A 25920-nucleotide genomic window follows, 5' to 3' on the forward strand; every position below is an offset into this window, starting at 1 on the left:
TCTTCCCGTTTTAGTATTTTCCCGTAAAATATCCCGTATTTTTACGCTCTGATTGTGTTAACTCAGAACACGCAACTATCTGTGTCTGTGAAGTGGTTTGCACTTGACCACGGGCGATGCACGTATGCATGCGCCAAACGCGTCTTTCCGCGCTCATGGAGTTTCTTTGAAAGGCTCGCGGGAAATGAAGTATATAAATTGTAATGGACATCGGGAGAAATGGGAACACGGGGGCACCGCAATGCGACTGCAAAGGGCACTTTCACTTTCACGATCAAAGTGCACGCCACTGATAAGCATTGTAAATGCAGTATTACAATATACACATAGCAATTAAACGCGCAGTTCTCCTCTCGTGCGTCCTCCTCACTGGACGAGGCAATATCACTTTCGTTTCGCTTTCAGATATCTCTTTTATAGATGCCATCAATGCTTTTACCTTTCTAGATGTATTTACCAAAATCAAAACAGTCCATAAACTATAAATCCTCACGAAAAAGTTCTCGGTTTCTGAATGGGCGGTTTGGCTTGATTGACAAACACTAACGTTCGGGCATGATTTATATACCATAGACCTGTCCTAAAACGTTAGCACGCTTTGATCGATGGTTTGGCGTGTTTCTCCGTTCGAGAGCGCATTTCCGTTGATTGTTTACGAACGAAAGCTCACAGAAACGTGAAAATGAAAATGGTCTCATTTGAAAGAAAATGTCCAAAGCTAAAAGATGATATAGTGTGACTGATTGAAGCAGCCCTTATCAAAAGTGCGGGGGTCGATTTCTGTCTTTTCAAAACTGCGGGGGTCCTGACCTCCTGTCCCTCGTGCCAACGTAATAATCGTGTAAAAAAATCCCTTATTTTGGGGATGGATTCCGGGAAATCTCCCTTATTTTCAGTGTTCAATGTTGACAGCTAGAATCAACACAAAATTCCACTAAATTAAACACATTTTCAACAAACTCACTTAACGGTGCAGTAAGTGATTTCTGGAAATGCTGTTGATATTTGAAATGACCAAAACAAAGAGTAGGCTATAGAAGCCAAGAGGCGAAACTCTAGTGCTTTTTTGTTAACAGCCACTAGGTGGTGCTTCGGTAGCGTGGCCGCTATTTTGGGGTGAAAATGGCAATTGACTGTTCGTAAAGACCCGCCCCCTTTAGTTACTGTTGCTACGTCCGACAAGCCATGCCGCTCTCACACCACACATCACGGAGCAAAGAGGACACTGACAACGTGTTGACAGACAAGACAGTGCAGGTTACTTTTGATTTGAAACAAAGTCTCAAATTTCATATTTTGTAATTTTTTAAGAAATGTAAACAATAAATACCGTTTTGATCGCTGTAGTGCCTCAGTTCAAGCGGCTCGTGAACCGATCATCTCTTCCCACTAGTTAATTTATAGCATCAAATAAACATGAATGAACATTAGAAGGAATGTTTTTTTGAACCACGGGCAAACGTCAGTACACACAATTTGTCAAGTTTAAGTCCACCGTCGTTAATCTACTAACTCTCCTGACTGCTTGTCGGACAAAATGGTGGATTCTGCGTTATGACTGGTTAGATCGCCTGTCAATCAAACTGCCGGCAAAGGATCAATTGGACAACAGAATCCATCACATCTTACGTACCCAAAATCAGTGAATTTCACAGCCATATCAGAAGTACAATAGAAAATTTCTCAAATTAAGTCATCAGTAAATTTTATGACACCTACAGTAATTGTAGGTGTCATAATATATTGTATTGTTGTATTGTCTTATATATGTTTTATGTTATCAGTTGTGGAATCCAACCATTACACATTTGAGGTAACATAGTTAGCCTACTTTATTGAGTATTTCCATTTTATGCAACTTTACACATTTAGTATTAATAGTAAATTAATAATTAATAAAGTTAAGATTGTAGCGAAAATTAACTCAAAGGGGAAATATTAATAATTATTCATAACTCATTATGATTATTAATTATGAATATGCAAATCCGTTAATCAGATTAACTGGACGTAGCTACATTAAAATTAACATTACAATCAGTTAACCTGTTCGTCCAGTGAACGCTCAGTGTTGATTGTTTATTAATTCTAAGAAATGTCAATTTCCAAGTAATGGAAAAATAATATTTCTTATTGTACTGTACTCAGAGCACGTAGTCCGGATCTATCACTTAAGAGGCAATTCATTAGCAGACGGAGTCAGAACCAAACGTGTATTGTGCACAATCTTTATTAACTAACTCACAAACACATAACTAAACTAACAAACACGTAACATAACATACATAAAGGGTCACACACACACACGCAAGTCAGAATGAGTAATGATAGAGTTGAACCGGAAGAGATGCTGTTACTAGAGCTACATGAAATGTCAAAGACAATCTGGAAAGGAATCATCAGTTTCTTCAGCAATAGCAAAGGTAAGTCTTACAAATTAATACTAAATCGCTATTTAGTGTTAAAATGTACGATACTTGCAAGATGCCCTTAGGCTGAGGAGCATCGGCTCTGCCATCTGAGGAGAGGTCTTGAGGATTCAGTCCGGAGTTTTTATCAGTCTTTTCCATGTTGGATGAGGAGCACATGGCTCGTTTGTAGGCCGAGGCCTACAGGCCTTGCAGGCCTCGCCTAGGCCGGCCGCAAGGACAGTCCGTTCGGTCGTTCAGGAGCAAGGAGAAAGAGAGGGAGTGGCACTATCCACTGACTTTTAACCTCTGGTCAAAGCCAACCTCTTAGGAATGATGGGGGCCAATGAGGATGTTGTATTTCCGGGTGACACACACCTCCCCTTGTTGGGGCTTTTATGACCGATTAAGATTAAACTGGCTGAGATTTGAAGAAGGACTATTAAAAGATCCTTGTAATACTTATGTGTTGCGCAGGTATGGACATACCGCATACACAAACATTCAAATCTTCCCGCTGGGAACCCGTAGACACTAAACATGGCATGATTGAAGTTACCTTGCATGTCATACCACTTAAAAATCATAAAACATGTAAATACAATGAGTACAATACAACAACAGTAATAATGGATACCATTTCCTGAGATTACCATTTCTTTTATAGAACAGTCTGTCTATAAGTTAGTGCAGTAACATCTGTGTTCTGTGTGGAACATGCAGGGAAAATGCAGAGTTTTGTGTGTCTCTTTTCTGTTCTCCATGCGGCATTTATTGGTGCAATAAAGTTTGTAACAGAACTTCTCGGGGGATGGAAGCCAGGCCCCAGAATGAGGTTAAAACCATTGGTTAACTACAATTTGTCTCAATCATTACAAGATCATCATGTTTGTAGCGTGATCCAGTGGATTAAAACGTACAATTTATATTTCAGACCTCGTGGAGTAATAGTAATAGTAAATTAAAGCTGCAAACAGCGATGAAAGGGCCCTTGCACCCAGGGCCACCACCACCTTTTGGCCTTAGGAAAACATGAACAGTGGTTGACATGCATGTAAGTGGGTAGATACAGGAGAAATATGGCAGTCATTTCGACGTGCCACACTTCCTGTTGCCAACAGGTGGCGCTTTGACTCTTACTGAGATGTAGATGTCTTTAGGCCAGGACTATTATCAAACATGTGAAGTTTGGAGCGGATCGGACATTGTATGCCTGAGTTACAACAACTTCCTGTTTTCTGGCATTAATCACATACTTTAGCACTTAGCCAAGTGGTGCATGATTTAACGTGTTTCTAGCATGTTTGGAACTTCATGTCATGTATAAATGTGTTTCTGGGAGGGAATTATAGTGTAAAGCATGCCATTTCCTGTTGCCAGCAGGTGGCGCTATGACTAACTGAATATTGGCGTGTAGATGTCTTAAGGCCAGGATTCTTATCACACATGTGAAGTTTGGGGCAGATTGGACACTGTATGCCTGACTTACAACAGCTTCCTCTTTCACGGCAAAACATCAGAATTTGTCAGGCCGCCACGGACACGCCCTTTAACGAAAACTCGAGATATCTGCAATTTAACATCACTAAGGCCTTAAGATTTGACTGACTAAATATGAGGTGGGTCTGGTTAAATCTCTATGAGGAGTTAATCACAGTGTAAAACATGTCATTTCCTGTTGCCCACAGGTGGCGCTATGACTTTAAACTGAATATTGCCATGTAGATGTCTTCAGGTCGTCTGGAAATGGCAAAAACTTCAAATATTTTGCAGAGAAAACTCAAAATATATCACTTCCTGTTGGGTTTACAAATTTTGCACCTGGCTTTTTTGTAGTATTCGGCTGTTACATGTGTGTACCGAATTTCACACTTGTACGTGAAACGTAGCGCGAAGGGCGCTTAATTGAAATACTGTAGGTGGCGCTATTGAGCCATTTTGCCACACCTAATTCTGAAACCCATATCTGGCGTAAATTGTGCAGTTTCATAAGTTTTCGAGCATGTTTAGGCCCTCAAAAATGCAATTCATTTCGGAGAAGAAGAAGAATTGACCAAGCAATTACAATAGGGTCCTATCGGTGCTCGAACAAACTATGCAGCACAGCCACCTCCCCCCCATGAGTGGACATGCCCCTTACTGCTGATTGGCTACAAGTGTATTTGGTGCTCAGTCCGATCCACTTTCAACAGTGTTTTTCAGAAATCTCATACTGCACCTTTACTTCGACCAATTTATTCATTCACTCAAACTGTTTTCAGCAGCACTATTATGGTGTAAACTGTGGTTTATTAAGAAGCCACTATCACACATCACACTAAAAATATTGAATGTCCATTCTGTTTACATTTTCAAACTTTTCTGCCAGTGAATGTCCCAGGATCCTTGTATAATTACATCTTATCTCAACCATAAAGTCTCGCATGTAAAAGTAAACAGTGTCTGAATGAACTCATTTATTAGTCAGTTTTATTTATATAGTGTTTTTCACAATATGTCTCATGGCAAAATCAAATCAGAATTTGGCATTAAAATAAAATTGCTGAGGTAACAGTGTACTCAAGTTTAGTTTTTATTTTACAATATTGAGAGAACTGTACACAGCAATGCAACACTTTTAACAATAAACCTTTACAATGACACTGCTTTAAAGCACTTAATAATAATAGTACAATGATTGAGCTTAAATAATATTTAATGTAGTGTATTACTGTAAACAGAACTTGTTCCTGATGCATATTCCAGGCATGATTTAGGTATGGATCAAGTGCACCGTGCTTCCTCCTCGTAGCCCATACTCGTGCACTGTCTTGTTCACATCCAGACTAAAGTTTTTAAGATGGTGCTTCAAATTTTCATGTGAATACATTTCATGAATCATTACAAATGACAAGGTCTACATCAGATCAACCTCAAGAACAATTTATAAATGATTGATTACCTTCAAAAATCAGAGACATTTTCTCTGGTTTCTTCCCTGCCCTTTCACAGGCCTCCTTTAGTAAAACAGAGTTGCTTTCCATTGGGAACAGGTCCACTTCCATGGTCTTTCAAGCACATTTTACATAGAGGTTGATCTTGTCCACTTTGGCAATTTCATCAGGGTCAGCAAGGTAGTTTGGGTAGTACTGTGATGGGATCTGTGGATGAACTGAAATGACAGAGTAAAACAATGATTTGATATAAATCAAAGATTTTGACCTTGAGAAAGAATACTACATCAAGATCAATCTGTATATTAAATCACAGTTCAGTTCAACAGGTTTGAAGGCTTCTAAAAACGTTTGTCAACAAAACAAACAAAAGCATTTGTAATGCGTAATGGGACATATTTCTATAAGTGAAAGTCAGTTGAGGCATGATTTTATCTATTGGGAATTTCATACCAGAATGCAGACAGACCTGAATGTGAGTTTACGGTGGGTTGTGCCTCCTGGACCACCGACACCAACATTTGAGCAGGTTTTGTGACTGGGATGTCATCTGAAAAGAGAAAGATAAACCTATTTTATTTGGAATAACATAGACTGATGAATTATGCACATAAATGTACCATCAATGTATTTTAAGCAAGGAAATAGTCAATTATAATTTCATGTCAAGTTCAGAATTGCAGTTTCAGGATCTGAAAGGCTGAGATGGCTGCATTAAATTATATGAATGTTTCATGCCACACATACTGCATGCAGACACTACTAATCTAATCAACAACAAAAAAACATTTTAGTAGTTATATTAAACTATAAAATAACACCAGTGGAAGAATGGGAATTGTGTAGAGCAATTTTTTTATTAAAATTTTTATTCAATTAGTTTCTAGAATTTAAGCAAAAAAAAAAAAAAAAAAAAAAAAAAAAACGAATTCAGTCCATTGTATCCAAACATTGACAGATATAGTGTCATGTACAAACAACATATTATGAACACAATGAGCTGTATGTGTATGGACTAGAATGAGCTGTATGTGTATGGACTAGATTAGCTGGATTTGCACCGTACGTTTGTTTGAACTCTCTGATAGCGTCGACTGATTCTGATCCGCTGTTAAAGTGTTTTCAGGTGTTGAACTGCTGCTTGTCCACCACCAGAAGTTTGGGCTGATCTTCACCCACTTCAAAGCATATTACAAATCAAAGGTTATTTTAAAGTAATATTTGAATGAAAAGGGTTTTTTTTTTTTTCAGGTCTAGTCTATGAACTTCTAATTTTTCAGTAATCAATAGGCTTGTACAGAATGTCAGAACAGATTTCAGATTTCCACACAATAGCATCAAATTATACACATGCCCACAACTTGTGTTCAGGTCATCTCAAACAACCAATTCACATGAGAAGATGACACAAATACTCCAAAGGCAATCAATGTCTTGAACAATGTACTGTTTTTAAGGATTGATGATCACAAAAAAAAAAAAAAAAAAAAAACGTTATTGCATTAGACATTGGATCCGGGTCTGTAATTATTTAACGTAACTAAATGTGGTTCAGTTTTCCCTTATATAACAAGTCTGTCTGTGACCATGGTCATGATTGCATGTATAAAACAAGTACTACAGCAAAAAACATTATATATAGCAGTCAAAACATCATTTTTTCAAGCTCTGGAAAGATACCACAACTTCACTTTAATCTCTATATCATTTATTAATTTCAAATATTTAAAAAATAGCATTAATGTGTAACATGGCTTTATTTTGAGAGACTATTCAGAGAGGCAATATTAAGTGAAGTTCCAAAATCTAAACCGTAACAATAAAATCTGAACTGTAACAAGAACGTTATTTTTTATTTTTTTTTACCAAAAATGATAAAGAACACAGAGTTTGTTTTGCCTATTTGTAGGGCTGCACAATTTGGCCAAAATGTTGTTTTTATCCATATGACTAATTCTGATATTGTTATTACTAATGTTGATTAATAATCAACTATGTAATAACATCCCCAATAAAAGCTGATCAATTAACAGCCCTTACCTGCAGAACGTCCGGGGTAGATGATAAAACCAGCTGATCAGTAATGCCTAAGGAAGGTCCAGCCACACTCAGTTTGGATTCAACTCTTGGAGCTCGTAAGGAATTAATGTATATTTATATATATATATCCTATATACAATATATATTTATAATCAGGTTTCAGTTAACAGGTTTATATAAAAATAATTCACTCTTGAGACTTGTTTAAAGGAGTTTACAAATTACCAATTATACTGGTATCTTTTAATGTCAAAGTTCAGAATAAAAAATCTTCATACAAAACAGAGGAAAGGCGTCTTCACCAATCAGCAAACTTCTGATACATGTTTCACACTTTATAATCTTCAGAAAGAGGAGGACCTTAATCGTCTCCTTATTTGGTATAAGAAAACACATTGTAAACGGAAAAGAGAAAAAACTAGGCTATAGTAAAGATACACACCTATGCCTCACAGTTTCCTGTCAAAGCAGAACTAAGTCACTTTTTTACCTTCATAAATAGTTTATTACTAAAGTCCTTACGATGGTTAATTGACTTGTAGTGGTGTGTTTGAGGCGAGCACTAACCCCATCTGGCATGTCTACGCCAGAATACAGCACTTGCAAGATGAGCTGCACCGACCCGAAACAATCTCGCTTCATGTTCACGTTCACGCGAGACGAGTGACAAAATGTTTTACGGTAATTCAAAAACAATGTATATATTATGACTTTATAAGACAATTTCGAAAATTACCCACCTCCATCAAGATTTCTTGTACTGTATTTGCAAAACTACTGCGCTGGTGAGTGTTGTAGTCATTGTAGTCCAGAGCTGCGCTTGGAGTATTTACGACAGTGTGATTCACTGAAGGAAACTGTAGGGGGACCTTCGCAAATCTTGCTGAGTTCTGCTTTAACCTTTATAATCCTATAGCAAGCATAAGAAAAACATATAGGTGGCATTTTCCTACTGCATTTAAGCCGTTAGTGGTTTTCACACTTTTCCAAACTACAAAGTAAGGAATATCGGTTGCAACAGGTGCAATGCCTAGCACAGCAAAAAGCAAGTAACCTTTGTTATACTAAACTGATAACCCTTTCAACTCAGACATGGCCCCAATGTTCAAAACCACAACAGGAAGGGTAGCTCTTCATTTGCGTCGCCTTTTTCTCCATCTTCTTGAGGAGCTTGGCCTGTTGTTGTTGGATTCCTTGTTGAATCAAAGCATTCATATCAATTCTAAATTCAGTTGATTTGCATAAGGGTCTGTCAGCAGAACACACTTTACTCGGATTTGGGCTATCAGGATTTTGATCCCGATAGGCTGAATATGAAACACTAAATAAAAACATTAAACAAAACAGTAATTATTGTTAATGGTTATCAATATATGTTTACAGAAAACTGCAACGTGACCTGTTAACATGCAGGAGGGCTAACTGTAAATGTTTAGAAAGGTATAAGGATTTATTATGAAATAAATTATGATTATGATCTTTGACAAAAAAATTAAAAAATGTCAGAAAATGGAATGCATTCACTGAAACAGAAAAAAACTCAGAAGTATTATTATTCCTATTTTTACCCAGAATATTTTAACAGAAAGGTGTTGTGAGATTAGTGAGTGCATACATGTATAATGTTTCATTCCTACAGGAAATCTCTATTATGGACAAAGGTATACACTTGCGTAGCTGAATAAAACTCAGATAGAGACATATCTGTACGATTGCGACTAAATGGTTTATTGTTCTTCAAGCTATATTTGGTATTTTTATATGAATAAACTATAGATGCAATGCAATGCTAATCAAAAGCCTTTATCACTTTATAGAATACTATATAAGGTAATGATTTTGCCTCATTCTGTGATGTGAAACCACATCAGAATGTATATATATATATATATATATATATATATATATATATATATATATATATATATATATATGTGTAATATATATATATATATATATATATATATATATATATATATATATATATGTGTAATATATATATATATATATATATATATATATATATATATATATATATATATATATATATATATATATATATATATATATATATATATATATATATATATATATATATATATATATATATATATATATATATATATATGTATAAAGAGGGCTTGTTTCCCACAATTAAATGAAAAAAGTGTGATGTATGACATACAATGCTGGATAGATTCACAGAAGAGAACATAATCAGAGCAAGTGAGACCCAAGATCTGAGATGTGTGCAGCTAAATATCTCAGCTTTTTCCAATAAAATATAATTTTGACACCTGGAACCCCGGCTTAGAGAGACCTCTTTAACAAGAGAGAAACAGTGCATGCCACAACACAAGCTCCTTGTGAGTATTAATGCTGATATCTGCTTAGTAAAAAAAAAAAAAAAAAAAAAATCTAATAAAAATTCTTCAATTAACTGCATCTCTGACTCCTGGTCTTCAGTCAGTGGTTCTTGAGTCTTAACTGTAATTCCCCTACACTACACTACACTACACTACACTATGCATTGCAATAGAAAATGTATGTATCCTATTTAAATTCAATTTACAGCAGAAATTCTGCTAAATAAATTTAAAGGGATAGTTCACCCAAAAATGAAAATTTGATGTCTATCTGCTTACCCCCAGCGCATCCAAGATGTAGGTGTCTTTGTTTCTTCAGTAGAACACAAATGATGATTTTTAACTGCAACCGCTGCCGTCTGTCAGTGGTATAATGCAAGTCAGCGGGAACTTGGACTATAAGAGTAAATACAACACGACAGACAAATCCGCTCTGACAGCGGCAGTGATGTCTCGCGCATATACTTCAATGAGAGCGAGACATCACTGCCATTGTCAGAGCGCGATCAGACCAAACGAATCGAGTGATGAATGCCGTTGGACATAGTGGTGTATTAGAGGTAAAAAATGATATAAATACTGTTCGGTTTCTCGCACAAACCGATCGTTTCTTGTCTTAGGACATCAATGTCGTCACGAGCTGCAGGATTTAATTTGGATTTGTCTAAGCAAGTTTTATTTACTGTTATTGTAGAAGTTCCCATCCACTAGCATTATTTGACTGACAGACAGCAACGGTTGGAGTTAAAAATCATAATTTGTGTTCTACTGAAGAAACAAAGACACCTACATCTTGGATGCTCTGGGGGTAAGCAGATAAACATCAAATTTTCATTTTTGGGTGAACTATCCCTTTAAACAGACTGTAACCGTTTAACTAATTAAATTGGAGGCTTCTCTGAAATACTTTGCAAACACAGTATCCTGGCAGGTGGGTCAAAATGGGTCTGCCAAAATAATACCCCCCTAAATATACCATCTGTCCAGGCAGATAGAATGTAATGCATAACTTTACTTACAAAGCTGGGGAACAATAGTCTGTTTGAGGAAGGGGAGAAGGAAAAAGAAGGGGAAGAAGGGGAAGGAGGAAAAAAGAAGAAAAATGAAAGAAAAAAAGAAGAAAAGAAAGGGAAAGAGAGAGAGAAGGAAAATTTAAGAGTACTTGTGTGATATTTAGCTGTTTTGTGGTAAACAAATCATCATATTTCACTGAAAAGTACTTTCCCCTACACATTTCAGGTTGTAACGCTGACAAGACGGACCACGGTTCGAATCCCACACCTGACAGGACTAAAAATGTTTTTTAAAGTTTTCTAATAACTACCTTATTTGTAACCCAAGTTTAATTCTCAGTACTTTGATGATGCCTGTTAATCATGAAATGCAATGCATGTTATTTGATACATGTATGAGTATTGTTTGTCCCATTTGTTTGTATATTTTATTATACAATGCTATTTTTCATTATTTTACCTTTGGTATAAGAAATCTTTATTATCTCTATTAACATTTTCTTTACTTTATTATTTTTTGAAGTAGTTTGATAATACTGGTTAATTCCAGTTTGGTTAACCATTAAAAGCAATGTTATTTTTCTGTCATTAAATATATGTTATTTTTATATGTATAAGTACTGTTTTTCCCATTTATTTATTTTTATTTTATTGTAGAACAATGCTATTTTGCCATTATTTTTTGTTGTATTGCTTCACTTTTGGATATAAGAATATTAATACTAATACTAACTTTACTCTCTTTTTTTAACTTGATTATCTTAAAAAAATTCCCAAAGTTATCGTATGAGATATATAGGCCTATAATAATAATAATAATAATAATTTATGATTTTATAAAAAATAAGAAACTCAGACTCACAGAATGATTAATGAAAGACAAGATACTGTTCTATAAACAATAAAATGTTTTATTTTTAACAATAAAATAAAAACAACTGATGATAAATTATAATTGAAGTAAACACACAAAGATTTAAACATAAAACTATGTACATATTAATAGTGTGTGTGAGTGTGTATATATATATATATATATATATATATATATATATATATATATATATATATATATATATATAACATATTTGAAATACAATTCTCTGAGTTGGTTCAAATCACAAACTTAGCAAAAAATAATAATAATTGTAATAAACACACCAAGATAAAAGCTCTATAAAACTATATACAGTAGTGTATTTATACAGCTCTGGAAAAAAATTAAGAGACCACTTAACATTGATTTCTGAACTTGGAGTGGTCTCTTAATTTTTTCCAGAGCTGTATATAAACAAGAAACAAACATTAAAAATAAACAAGAGAAAATAAACTATTTCTTTTTTTTATAAAACTATATACATAGTAGTGAGTGTGTGTATAAATGAAAAAATAAAACAAACTATTTAAATTATTTCTTTTTTTTTACTTGTTCAAGCCACTGCTCTTTTGAAAGAGTCTCTGTAACAGGGCAGTAGATAGTCCCTCTAAACTGGCTGTGCCCAGTCGCTGCTGTCCTAAACTGCCCACACTTCCTGCAAGTATTTGCCTCAACCTTTCTGTGGTAGGGACGAGGGAGAGGGAGTTGAGACTGACTGACTGTGGCAGGAGGTGGGAGGACTAAACTGGGAGTGGTAGGAGGATTTTGAGGGACAACAAACAGTGTGAAGGTAGGGGTACTGTGGGAGGCAAGGGGGACAGTCAGGCTGGTGCTGGGAAGGACAGGAACTGGTTGCAGGCTGCCAACAGGCCGAGGAATTATTGGCCTTGGGGTTGGTACCTTAGGTATAACCACCTCAGTCGTATTGCTAGCGATTCGTCTTTTTAGTCTAGCTTGTCCAGCTGTGCTTTGTGGCAAGTTGTAGACATGTTGATCTCCCTGGACCTGTGGTGGAGCAACAGCACGGACACTGGCAGGTGGGAGAGCCTCAGCAGCAACACCAAGAGGGTCAGGCAGATCAATCCCCTGAAGCAGAAGTCTCTCATCTTGCTTCTTAACCCTGCCATTGTGCCACTGAACCAGAGTGGTCTGATTTACCTCCACCAGCTGGAGAGTAGTGTCCTGCATGATGGCACCATTAGACAGGATCAGCTGCCGGATCTTGCGGTAATCTTCTAAAATGAGAGACCAGCGACTCAGCGAACCCTTCCCTTTCCTCCTTGGACTTCGATGGATGTGACAGAGCCTGGTGAAAATGGCCTCCACAAGACGACAGCAGTCTGGCCATTGGGCAGGTGAAGCTGTAGATGCCAACACACTTCTTTTCAGGCTATCCACTCCAGGGGTGAAAACAGCCTTCTTTTTTGGAGACCTGAACCTCCCGGTTGTCAGCCTGTCCTGGTGTCTTGCAGAAAACCTTATTCGCTGCTTGTCATAATCAAGCAAGCTCTGCCACAGGCATACAATGTCATCAACCTGAAGAAGAACAGAAGTACAGAGGCATAGGTGAGTTAAAAGGAAACTGGTCATTTCAAATACATAGTTCAGTAAAACTGTTTTTCCAGTCACATTGTGTTTTGTGTGTTTATTTTCCATGTTAGCAAACATTAAAAATGTTTGCTTACCTGCTGTCTGCTCAGGGTTAACCCCGTGCTTGTCCTCAGCTCTACCAAATACTCAGCCAGTCTATCCACCCGGTCCATTCCTGGAATGTTTTGGTCATCCACAGCCTAACATTTTAAATGGTAAAGAAAAAAACAGATTAGTGAAATGACATCTTGGTAGTATTAATAAATAGACTAATGGTAGTATTAATCAGTTTGTCGTATTTCAAATTAATTTCTGCTCATGACAAGTTCCTGTTGCAAAATTTACATACCAAAAGCTCCCCAGGAACCTGAGTGGGGGAACCTGGTGCATACTGGACTGTGGGTGTAGTTGGCTGAGAAGATGAGGCAGCAGTAGCAGGCTGGGAGAAGGCAGAAGATTGGGATGAGGGTGCAGCAGACTGGGATGAGTGAGCAGAAGGCTGGGATAAGGGAGAAGCAGCAGCAGACTGGGATGAGGGTGCAGTAAGCTGGGATGAGGCAGCAGTAGCAGGTTCAGAGAAGGCAGAAGATTTGGATGAGGGTGCAGCAGACTGGGATGAGTGAGCAGAAGGCTGGGAGAAGGCAGACTGGTATGAGGGAGCAGCAAGCTGGGATGAGGCAGCAGTAGCAGGTTGGGAGAAGGCAGACTGTGAAGGAGACGAAGCAGGCTGGGATGAAGGATTAACAGGATGAATTGTAGATGGGTTAGCTTCATCTTCAAGAAGGAAACTCAGTGTAGGGTCCTCATTGATGTCCTCCTCAAATCCCTCATCCTTCTCATCTACATTCACTTCCTCCAGCAGCTGGTCTGTCTGCTCATTGTCAGCATCCATTGACTGAAGTGGCTGCCCTGTCTGACTAAGTAAATAGTCCACTCCAATTAGCTCCCCTAAAAAAAAGAGAATTCAGCATGTTAAACATATAGCCCTTTCATTAGCAGAGAACTATGTAAGGTAAAATGGACTGTGAGAGTCTTACCAGTATACTGTGCAGGAGGTTGAAAGGTGGGCACAAGCTTCTCTCCAAAAACTTTTAGGCTGTTGGTGTTGATGCTTTGCACCACCTGCCCTGAGTATGTTAGAAGAGGGGAGGATTTTGTGGAAATTGATGCTGCTGTCCGGTCTTGATTCCACCTGTTCAGGCCTTCCAGGAGATACAACTGAAAATTCAGTGTGTTAGCGCTGGTTCCTGTAAAGAAGTGAACAAAGATGTACATGAAACTGGGATAATGAGTTCCTTTAGAACATGTAAAATAACTTTATATTTTCTGTTGTACTATACTGCAAACACAATGAGCCACAAACCTGGAATGAACCTGTTCAGGTGGAGGTGGAAAGATTCAAGGGAGGTCGAGCCCCTAGCACATCTGTACTTTGTGAGAACTATTCCTCCCTTGGTGGTGGTGGTGCCTGTTTCAGTGTAGAGAGGCACGCCTGGCGGATCCTGGATGCACTTTACATGCCTCATCTGAACACGCCAGATGTGCTCTATCCTCACTGTATCTAGCAGAGGAACCCCCATCAGATCTCTCCCCTTCTCCCCCTTCAGTTCCTGCAAAAGCCTGTCAATGTGTCGGGTTGTGGACTCCACCCCACGAGTCCTCCGGCGGCAATAGAGCGCCAGCTCTTTTTTGGTTATGCGTCGTTCCACAAGGTCATTGGTGATGACAGGCACACCTTCCTCCTGCAGTTGCTCTCTCTTTGCGTAACAATGCCACATCATCTGGGTCCCATTCAAAAATGCATGCAGAGAGACGTGACATGAAGACTGGGTAGAGAGGATGAGCATCAGTGGTGCACCCCACTGCCAGCCGACGCATGAAGTGCCAGATGTCCAGTCTGATAATGAGGTCAGGCCATCCTCCAAATCTGGCCTGTAGCTTGCTCTGCCCCTTCTCTATGCAACAGCCACAGTCCACATACAGCAGCAGCGGTGGAGCCACACCCGCCTGGCAGTACCTGTTGATCAGTCCGGAGACCATGGTGTCCAGTCCTGGACCTTCCTCAGCAGTCAGAACACTGATAAGAATTTGTCCTGTCTCATTGCCAACAGAAGTCACCCACTGGGCTGTTCCCTTGGCTGTGCCCGCCAACTTTTTTGTGATCTAAAATCAACAAAATTAAATATATTAATAAAGCATAACATGTGACACAAAACGTCACTAATAATGTCAAACAATTACCTGTTTTGTTGAGTCCATTTTTAAAATTTTGCCGAATGTGGAGGTTATGCTGGCCTTGATGTGGTCTATCCGACTAATGATGTCTCTCCCATAAACAGACAGCAGCCACTTGCTCGTAGGGACATCAATTGGCTCTGGAGGCTTTTGGCACACGACAGGTAAGAGGCTGGGGCGGTTGACAAAACCAGCACACTCCTCCATATAGTGCGCCAAGCGGTCAAGCCACTCCTCCCCATGGTTCTCCCTTAGCTGTTTCACTAATCTTGTGGGACTGTTGCCTAGCGTCCGCTCCCTCAGCATGCGTATGACACGAATGTCACATGCATACCTTTGTGTAAAAGAGGAGATTTGCTTAAATTATTATTCATGCTACATAAAAACACTTTTATTTTACATTTACTTTATATTACACATTTCTGCTTATATGAAATATAAATGTCTTTATGAATAAACTCATTACTAAATTCTGTATAATGTGCGTAAACTGTAACTCACCTCTGTGTTAAAATCAGGCGGAACAGCCTTCTATGGGGCACGTCGAGCTGGTCCAGGACAGTCTGACTGGTAGACAGATAATTCAGGCAACACACAGTACACCTGAGAGTCTCCGTTACCATAAGGTAGTACCTGTCGATGTCCAGGACCTTCCGTGCTCTCTTGTGGAGGCCATAGCCAGTCAGCTGCTTCCCACATGCAGGACAAAACAGTCTAAACTTCCACAAGTGGTAGGGCATCCATACCAGAAGCCTGTGATTAAAAAAGCGATCTGGAGATGGAGCCTGGTGGTAGATGAGGGAAGGAGCGGGTGGCTCATACCAGAGCTTCAAGTCTGCCCGAAGTCTGCCAGCGTGAAAGAGCGCAGATGCAATCCACCTCTGATCCTGTAAGGGGATTGTCTGCCTCATTTTAGTGGGCAGCCAAAATTGATCAGTCTCGGATGCAGGACCAGGCACAGAAGGGGCAACGTTCTCCTGAATTAAAAGCAAAGAAAGATTAGAAATGTAATATTAAAACATTGTTTCTCTTAAGTTTATATATCTATATAAGTAATTCTACAACTTAGGGTACACTTCATGCATATTCATTCATGATAATTCAACTTTTTAAACAAAATTATCTTTAAGGCAGATTTATAAAAAATGTTCCTGTCCTTAGTGACTGTGTTATGAATATCACATGGATATCTGCAGATAAACTGGTTCTTAAATTATTTTAATATATGACAGAACTGAAAAAAGAACACTCTAATACGTGTGTTACTTAAAAGTATGACATTAAGTTTGTCTGTAACAGTTGACAATTTCACCATGGAAATATAATTTTCCTTGTAATATCAAAATGGTGTTTAATGATTAAGCTTGCCAACTAGCAGAAATGTTGCACTGATTAAATATATAAAGTGAAACCAATAGTAACTTTGAGAACCCATATTTGTTTTGTACTTTTTTTATGTGAACTGTACCCCCCAATTATAGATTAAGCAACATGTACATGTTCTTCATGCACAGGTAATTTCAGATGCCACAAAAAAATAGATTGACACTCACCAATGATGTAAGAGCAGGACTAGCTGCAGGAGAAGGACTGGCTGATGGAGACGAACTTGAAGGTAAAAGGCTTCCTGAAGCAGCAGGTTGGGCTGAAGGAGATGGACTGGTTGAATGAAAATAACTGGGTGAAGGTAAAAGACTGGCTGAAGCAGCAGTTTGGGCTGAAGGAGATGGACTGGTTGAATGAAAATAACTGGGTGAAGGTAAAAGACTGGCTGAAGCAGCAGGTTGGGCTGCAGAAGGAGGTCTGGTGGCAGGAGAAGTGGCAGGTCTGTCTGAAGGGGATGGACTACCAGGCTGTAAAGATGCATATTGTACATTATTAACATTAACATTATAATGATGATAATGATGAAACATATTAAGGTCTTTTTAAATTACCTGAATCCGCCTTGGTATATTTATGTTTGGTTTGGCATTTGAACTAATAGATCCTCCAAATCGTGGCTTTGTAAACTAAAATAGGAAGATTATAGAACAGATTGACATTCATGTAAAATCATACATGCATTGGAAATTTGAAGATATGAATTCCCTATTGAAGAATACACAAATAATCCTCAAGCTGCCCATTATAAGGCTTTGGGGATATTTCAAAGATAATTGCTTGTGGAGGAGGTAATCTATTCAAATATTAAAATGATGTGTTACCATGGATAAGGTAAGTGCAGGCCTTGTAAATGTTGGGGCTGAGGTAGAGACCGGGACAGTGGTAGGAGTGGAGGCAGGTGGGACAGCGGTAGGAGTGGAGGCAGGTGGAGCACTTGTGGCCTGGTAAAAGAAAGATCAAGAATGTGGAAACCTGTTTTATGCATCTTTCAGTCATGGTACATTTTTATTGATCTAAACAAGCACAGGCATGACAAAATCTAACATTCACAGACATTTATACATTTACTCATGACAATCAATCTCTGTGAACCAGCAAGACTTTAAGGGCAGAAGCGGTAAGGCGAAGCTGTAAACATATAACGCCCAATAAAAATAAAATAATTTCTAACTGGTCTCTCTGGAGAATTTTAAAAATACAAATCTTTTTTTTTTGGTCGTGCTTGCTGTGTTTTTATATCTGTTATGAGGTCATAAAAAAACTGTGCTTCACAATCTGTGGATATTTCTATTTTGATATATTTCATATTGACACAGTGGGCACATTAAAAAAAAAAAAAAAAAAACAATGTGAGAATATATATTTTTTTACGTATACACTAATTAATGGAGCCTAACCATTGAAAATAAATATGTAAACAGCAGTACCACTTTATCAAGCTTTTTAAATAGAAAGCAAAATTTCAGTGACTATTGCTGTATCCCAAAGCAGAGAACTTTGAAGGTATTTGGGTCAAAAATATGATTGTGAAATGACATGAAATAGATTATTACCTGAAAGTCTGAAATGCATACCTTAGACGGATGGAATCCGCAAAGGCATTTCTGTGGTCCACCAAAAAGTGTTGCCTGGCCACGGACCTGCATTGGACATTTATCGATCTGCACAAATAAAGACCTCTAGGTTATGTTAAATGGGTTTAAGCATGTTTTCTCATTAACTTTTGTCAGTACATACCCTCTGAAAGAGGTCAAACCACTTCCAGACCTGCCAACCTTGGAAAAATTTTTTGAGTACCAGTGTGGCGGGACGGGGGGTGGGTTGTAATTTTTTACATTTTTGAGAATACAATACACAAAGCACACACACCCATCTTTGTTAATCTAATTTTGACTGTTAAAGTTTTTTTTAATTTGACACAATTAAAAATTTTACTACACCTGCTCAAAAGCATTTTTTTAATACATGATTAATCTTGCATTGCATAATGTGTTCTTATACAAACTGACAACCACAAGTGAATCGCATTCATATATTTAATATGGACTAAATTTTTTTGTTTGCAATTTCAAGAAGGCTATATTTACATAGGCCTACAACTAACCTGACAGTTACAGGTTTTGTAATGAAAACTAGTCTACAATTAAGAAACCCTTAGAAAACCGTAAACATTGAGTTTACATGTGATTCATTTCAAATACTTAATTTATTATTACAATATCCAAATATGATACTAAATCCCAAAGAAAAAAAAGGGTTTCTATTTGTAGCGTGCTGTCTTTGAATTATAAACAAGACAAACATCCGCTGAACAAAGGTTAGCCAATACAAACATATTTATAGAAAACAGTTGACAATGAATAGAAAGGACCAATAAGAGCAAACGAATCGAGTATTCAAGAATATCAAGAAGTTAGTCCGACATTTAACGAGGGGTTGTGTTAACTAAAGCGTCCGTCATTTACCAAATATTAAAAATCACGGATGGATAATTCAAAATGTTTTCTGACAAAAAATAACACAAGCAAGAACAAATTTTAAACCAAGCACGGCAATTTTCATTTTACCTCTCTGTGTGCGCGCGTTTGCGTTTATGTGAGAGAGCTCGCGAGCAGCATTGAAACAGCGGTCATTTTAAATGCATAAGTAACTAATGTGCTAGTTTTCATACAAAATAAGTAGGCTATGTAACATAATTAGTTACTTTAGTTAGTATTAACACAATAATGGCTATACGCATGCATATAACACATGTAGGCTATACGTTTCTGAACACTGAGAATAAATAAATAAACGCCTGTTTCTCCAGACTCGCGCTTGTCAGTCAGTCACACATCACAACATTTTCATAATCAGCGATTTCAATTTTATTTAGATTTGTTGTTCAACATTACTTGTGCATTTTATACCCGTTTACCTTAAGAAGTTAAAAAACCGTGAGTGTGCTGTCCTCGCTTGAGAATTCAGTCACTGAGACGACGGGAGTGGAAGGAGGGATTGAGCGTGATTTTGTGTTGCTGTCGATTTGCAGTCTCTTTTTATTGATAGGCCGTACGCATTTGTCAATCATCCCCGCTTGCTATTTGGGGAAATAAACCCAGCGCTGATTGGTCGAACTCTTTTGCTGGATTTGAGTACTAGCCGTGCACAGAGGAGTCATCGGGTTTTTGCGTAGTATAGAGTGACAAATCGTACCAGCGTACTTTGAGGTCAAAATGCGTACCTGGTACGCAAAATGCGTACATGTTGGCAGGTCTGCACAGAGCCATAGAGAGGGTCTGCACTTCTTCTGGCGGGGGGCAGGCCTGTTGCCAGCTTCAGAGGGCCAGACCCCTGTGCTGGCAAACCGCCGCAGACGGGACATCCACTCTTCGTCCCCCATGGCCTTGTGAGACTTTTTTGACATCTCTGGAACATTTGAAACATGTTTAGTCTTTTTAAGCTTAAAAATAATGATTAAATGTACTTATTATTAACACTAGCCCATGGCTTGACCACCCATTACTGTATGTGATACAGTACTATAATTGCAGTAACAACACAGTTAAACACTAAACAATAACACACCAATATCATAATCTATAATGACTGACATTTACAACAAACCTTTAAAGAACACTAAAAGATAAAAATCCATGAATGATTTCTTGTTAATATAGTTCATCATAGGAGACATAAAAAAAAAAACACCTTAATGCAGCATAACATACAAGAAAAAGTTAGAAATATATGAATCCGTTGCTGATGTTAATGTAATCTAGTTCATCATAACACACAGTAACATGAGAAGTGCTGCAGGTTGCCAGCAGATCAATATAAACACCTTAATGGATCACATACAATAAAAAAAATATATATGTAATAGTCTATTGTTGGTAATGTAGTGGTTCTTACTTTTTTTCGCTGTTGACACGCAATGAATACCTGAGAATAAAAAAATCGGGTCCCGCCTCCACGTCGACTGCGAGAAGATTCGACGCGTGATTGGCCAATGAATCCCGAGGCTTCATCTTTGTCAGAGTACCTCGGCCAATCGCGCGTCGGAATCTCCATCTTTGCTGAGCGAATGGCGTTCTCGGGATTCATTGGCCAATCACGCGTTGCTCTCAAAACTGAAGCAGTTCATGTGAAGGTAAGCAGAACAAAGGATAATTGATAATAGAAAGTGTTAGTACAACAGATGTGACCATAGCCCTATTATGATTAATATAAAAAAAAGGCTTCATTAAATTTATTTAGCATGTTTTCATGTTCTACCATTAATGATGGCTGTGTATAATGACCACTAGATGGCAGTACAGACTAATGCATACAATGGAACAAATGATAGGGAAGTTCCTAATGTGTGATAACACATTTTGGTTGAAGCTTTTTGCAAATGCTTGTCTTTAATCAAAATGAAATATCCCCCTTCTCCCCTTAGATCATGCAGGATGTTATTTAAAGAATAAAAATTACTTGGCTCATTGAATGAGCTGCGTATCTGCTTACTAAATGTTTGCTAGTCTACAGAAATATTGTTGCTTGTGAAATAATTACTAATAGTGGAATTTTTATTTTACAATGTATTATTGTTATTCTCCCCATAATTTTAAATGTACTTGATTTAACTTAAATTAATACATTTAACTACTGGAACATACATGGACCTTCTATGTTTTCAGTGAAATATGATGATTTGTTTACCACAAAACAGCAAAATATCACACAAGTACTCTTAAATTTTCCTTCTCTCTCTCTTTCCCTTTCTTTTTTTCTTTTTTTCTTTCATTTTTCTTCTTTTTTCCTCCTTCCCCTTCTTTTTCCTTCTCCCCTTCCTCAAACAGACTATTGTTCCCCAGCTTGCGTTTATGTGAGAGAGCTCGCGAGCAGCATTGAAACAGCGGTCATTTTAAATGCATAAGTAACTAATGTGCTAGTTTTCATACAAAATAAGTAGGCTATGTAACATAATTAGTTACTTTAGTTAGTATTAACACAATAATGGCTATACGCATGCATATAACACATGTAGGCTATACGTTTCTGAACACTGAGAATAAATAAATAAACGCCTGTTTCTCCAGACTCGCGCTTGTCAGTCAGTCACACATCACAACATTTTCATAATCAGCGATTTCAATTTTATTTAGATTTGTTGTTCAACATTACTTGTGCATTTTATACCCGTTTACCTTAAGAAGTTAAAAAACCGTGAGTGTGCTGTCCTCGCTTGAGAATTCAGTCACTGAGACGACGGGAGTGGAAGGAGGGATTGAGCGTGATTTTGTGTTGCTGTCGATTTGCAGTCTCTTTTTATTGATAGGCCGTACGCATTTGTCAATCATCCCCGCTTGCTATTTGGGGAAATAAACCCAGCGCTGATTGGTCGAACTCTTTTGCTGGATTTGAGTACTAGCCGTGCACAGAGGAGTCACCGGGTTTTTGCGTAGTATAGAGTGACAAATCGTACCAGCGTACTTTGAGGTCAAAATGCGTACCTGGTACGCAAAATGCGTACATGTTGGCAGGTCTGCACAGAGCCATAGAGAGGGTCTGCACTTCTTCTGGCGGGGGGCAGGCCTGTTGCCAGCTTCAGAGGGCCAGACCCCTGTGCTGGCAAACCGCCGCAGACGGGACATCCACTCTTCGTCCCCCATGGCCTTGTGAGACTTTTTTGACATCTCTGGAACATTTGAAACATGTTTAGTCTTTTTAAGCTTAAAAATAATGATTAAATGTACTTATTATTAACACTAGCCCATGGCTTGACCACCCATTACTGTATGTGATACAGTACTATAATTGCAGTAACAACACAGTTAAACACTAAACAATAACACACCAATATCATAATCTATAATGACTGACATTTACAACAAACCTTTAAAGAACACTAAAAGATAAAAATCCATGAATGATTTCTTGTTAATATAGTTCATCATAGGAGACATAAAAAAAAAACACCTTAATGCAGCATAACATACAAGAAAAAGTTAGAAATATATGAATCCGTTGCTGATGTTAATGTAATCTAGTTCATCATAACACACAGTAACATGAGAAGTGCTGCAGGTTGCCAGCAGATCAATATAAACACCTTAATGGATCACATACAATAAAAAAAATATATATGTAATAGTCTATTGTTGTTAATGTAGTGGTTCTTACTTTTTTTCGCTGTTGACACGCAATGAATACCTGAGAATAAAAAAATCGGGTCCCGCCTCCACGTCGACTGCGAGAAGATTCGACGCGTGATTGGCCAATGAATCCCGAGGCTTCATCTTTGTCAGAGTACCTCGGCCAATCGCGCGTCGGAATCTCCATCTTTGCTGAGCGAATGGCGTTCTCGGGATTCATTGGCCAATCACGCGTTGCTCTCAAAACTGAAGCAGTTCATGTGAAGGTAAGCAGAACAAAGGATAATTGATAATAGAAAGTGTTAGTACAACAGATGTGACCATAGCCCTATTATGATTAATATAAAAAAAAGGCTTCATTAAATTTATTTAGCATGTTTTCATGTTCTACCATTAATGATGGCTGTGTATAATGACCACTAGATGGCAGTACAGACTAATGCATACAATGGAACAAATGATAGGGAAGTTCCTAATGTGTGATAACACATTTTGGTTGAAGCTTTTTGCAAATGCTTGTCTTTAATCAAAATGAAATATCCCCCTTCTCCCCTTAGATCATGCAGGATGTTATTTAAAGAATAAAAATTACTTGGCTCATTGAATGAGCTGCGTATCTGCTTACTAAATGTTTGCTAGTCTACAGAAATATTGTTGCTTGTGAAATAATTACTAATAGTGGAATTTTTATTTTACAATGTATTATTGTTATTCTCCCCATAATTTTAAATGTACTTGATTTAACTTAAATTAATACATTTAACTACTGGAACATACATGGACCTTCTATGTTTTCAGTGAAATATGATGATTTGTTTACCACAAAACAGCAAAATATCACACAAGTACTCTTAAATTTTCCTTCTCTCTCTCTTTCCCTTTCTTTTTTTCTTTTTTTCTTTCATTTTTCTTCTTTTTTCCTCCTTCCCCTTCTTTTTCCTTCTCCCCTTCCTCAAACAGACTATTGTTCCCCAGCTTTAAAAAAAAATATATATGTAATAGTCTATTGTTGTTAATGTAGTGGTTCTTACTTTTTTTCGCTGTTGACACGCAATGAATACCTGAGAATAAAAAAATCGGGTCCCGCCTCCACGTCGACTGCGAGAAGATTCGACGCGTGATTGGCCAATGAATCCCGAGGCTTCATCTTTGTCAGAGTACCTCGGCCAATCGCGCGTCGGAATCTCCATCTTTGCTGAGCGAATGGCGTTCTCGGGATTCATTGGCCAATCACGCGTTGCTCTCAAAACTGAAGCAGTTCATGTGAAGGTAAGCAGAACAAAGGATAATTGATAATAGAAAGTGTTAGTACAACAGATGTGACCATAGCCCTATTATGATTAATATAAAAAAAAGGCTTCATTAAATTTATTTAGCATGTTTTCATGTTCTACCATTAATGATGGCTGTGTATAATGACCACTAGATGGCAGTACAGACTAATGCATACAATGGAACAAATGATAGGGAAGTTCCTAATGTGTGATAACACATTTTGGTTGAAGCTTTTTGCAAATGCTTGTCTTTAATCAAAATGAAATATCCCCCTTCTCCCCTTAGATCATGCAGGATGTTATTTAAAGAATAAAAATTACTTGGCTCATTGAATGAGCTGCGTATCTGCTTACTAAATGTTTGCTAGTCTACAGAAATATTGTTGCTTGTGAAATAATTACTAATAGTGGAATTTTTATTTTACAATGTATTATTGTTATTCTCCCCATAATTTTAAATGTACTTGATTTAACTTAAATTAATACATTTAACTACTGGAACATACATGGACCTTCTATGTTTTCAGTGAAATATGATGATTTGTTTACCACAAAACAGCAAAATATCACACAAGTACTCTTAAATTTTCCTTCTCTCTCTCTTTCCCTTTCTTTTTTTCTTTTTTTCTTTCATTTTTCTTCTTTTTTCCTCCTTCCACTTCTTTTTCCTTCTCCCCTTCCTCAAACAGACTATTGTTCCCCAGCTTATGGTTAGCAAGTGGATAGTTGAGACTATATCACTTGCGTATGAGGTCTCTGGTCAGCAGTAACCACTGTCTCTGTCAGAGCTCAGTCTACTATGAGTATGGAGGCCTCCAAGGCCTTGTTGTTGGGGGTTTTCCTCAAGGAGGTCTTTGATGGGCTGCGGTGGGCTGATCCTCGCCACTCACGTTTTTGAGATATTATATCTCGACCTGGATGCAGCTCCAGGCTCATCAGTGCTCTCGTCTTAGTGTGCCACAGATTCACACGGACAGGCATTTTGGAATTATGGCATTTTGGTATATCATTCCCAAAGCGATCCATTCGGACGCAGCGATCCTCGAAAGGGAACGTCTCAGGTTACGTATGTAACCATAGTTCCCTGACAAAGGGAACGAGATGCTGCGTCGCGTTGCCATACTCCCTGCATCCCTGTGATCGATTTGCTTTGGCAATTTAAGCTAATTAGCAAATTAGTCCTTGATGATGAAATCTCATTGACTCTTGACTTCTGGTGTTACATCAGACAGACAGCAGTCCATATTTGACGTAAAGAACATATTTCTGGCCCAAGAGCGCCTGATCTTAAACATTCTTTACATACTCATTGATTCCTTCTGATTTTATTTCAGCCAAACAAAAGTCTGTATTAGACCTACTTCAACATTTTTTGTCCCAAGAGTCCTCGATCATGAATTTTGTATACATACTCTTTGCCTCACACTGATGTTCCTTCAGCCATACATGAGCCCATGTTTGAGCTACAGAACATATCTCTGGCAAATTAGTCCTCGCTCATCAACTTTTTATACATACACATTTGTTGTTTGTGTACAGAAACCGATAAGTCCGTTTTAGCGAATCAGCGCACAGTATTCAGGTCAGGTGACAAGGCTTCTAGTCACTTCAAAAAGACGCGCTAGCTGAGGGAAGTTTTGTCAAAGCTGACTAAAAGTGATCGAGGATTTATAATT

General features: G+C 37.9%; 1 protein-coding gene and 1 long non-coding RNA gene across 3 annotated transcripts; both read right to left on the reverse strand.

Moving 5' to 3' along the window:
* Positions 1-4429: 4429 nt before the first annotated feature.
* Positions 4430-7987, reverse strand: LOC125264860. 2 transcript variants are annotated; one of them, XR_007184149.1, is made up of 5 exons: positions 7824-7987; positions 7382-7428; positions 6408-6519; positions 5811-5891; positions 4430-5559 (listed from the first exon to the last, which is right to left on the reverse strand). It is a non-coding gene; the product is annotated as an uncharacterized LOC125264860 (long non-coding RNA). The 2 variants fall into 2 exon arrangements; XR_007184148.1 differs by having other exon boundaries at positions 4432-5559; positions 7382-7987.
* A 4080-nt stretch (positions 7988-12067) lies between these two features.
* On the reverse strand, positions 12068-24895 carry LOC125264033 (mucin-17-like). The gene is made up of 9 exons (XM_048183281.1): positions 22329-24895; positions 18423-18509; positions 17670-17789; positions 17400-17474; positions 17016-17315; positions 14265-14445; positions 13577-14175; positions 13323-13427; positions 12068-13173 (listed from the first exon to the last, which is right to left on the reverse strand). Exons 1-9 carry the CDS (start codon positions 22509-22511, stop codon positions 12169-12171), a joined length of 2655 nt encoding a protein of 884 aa, XP_048039238.1. The 5' UTR covers positions 22512-24895; the 3' UTR covers positions 12068-12168.
* Between the last annotated feature and the right edge of the window lie 1025 nt (positions 24896-25920).

The sequence above is a fragment of the Megalobrama amblycephala genome, linkage group LG3, assembly GCF_018812025.1.
Source record: "Megalobrama amblycephala isolate DHTTF-2021 linkage group LG3, ASM1881202v1, whole genome shotgun sequence".
In the NCBI taxonomy this organism is placed as follows: domain Eukaryota; kingdom Metazoa; phylum Chordata; class Actinopteri; order Cypriniformes; family Xenocyprididae; genus Megalobrama; species Megalobrama amblycephala.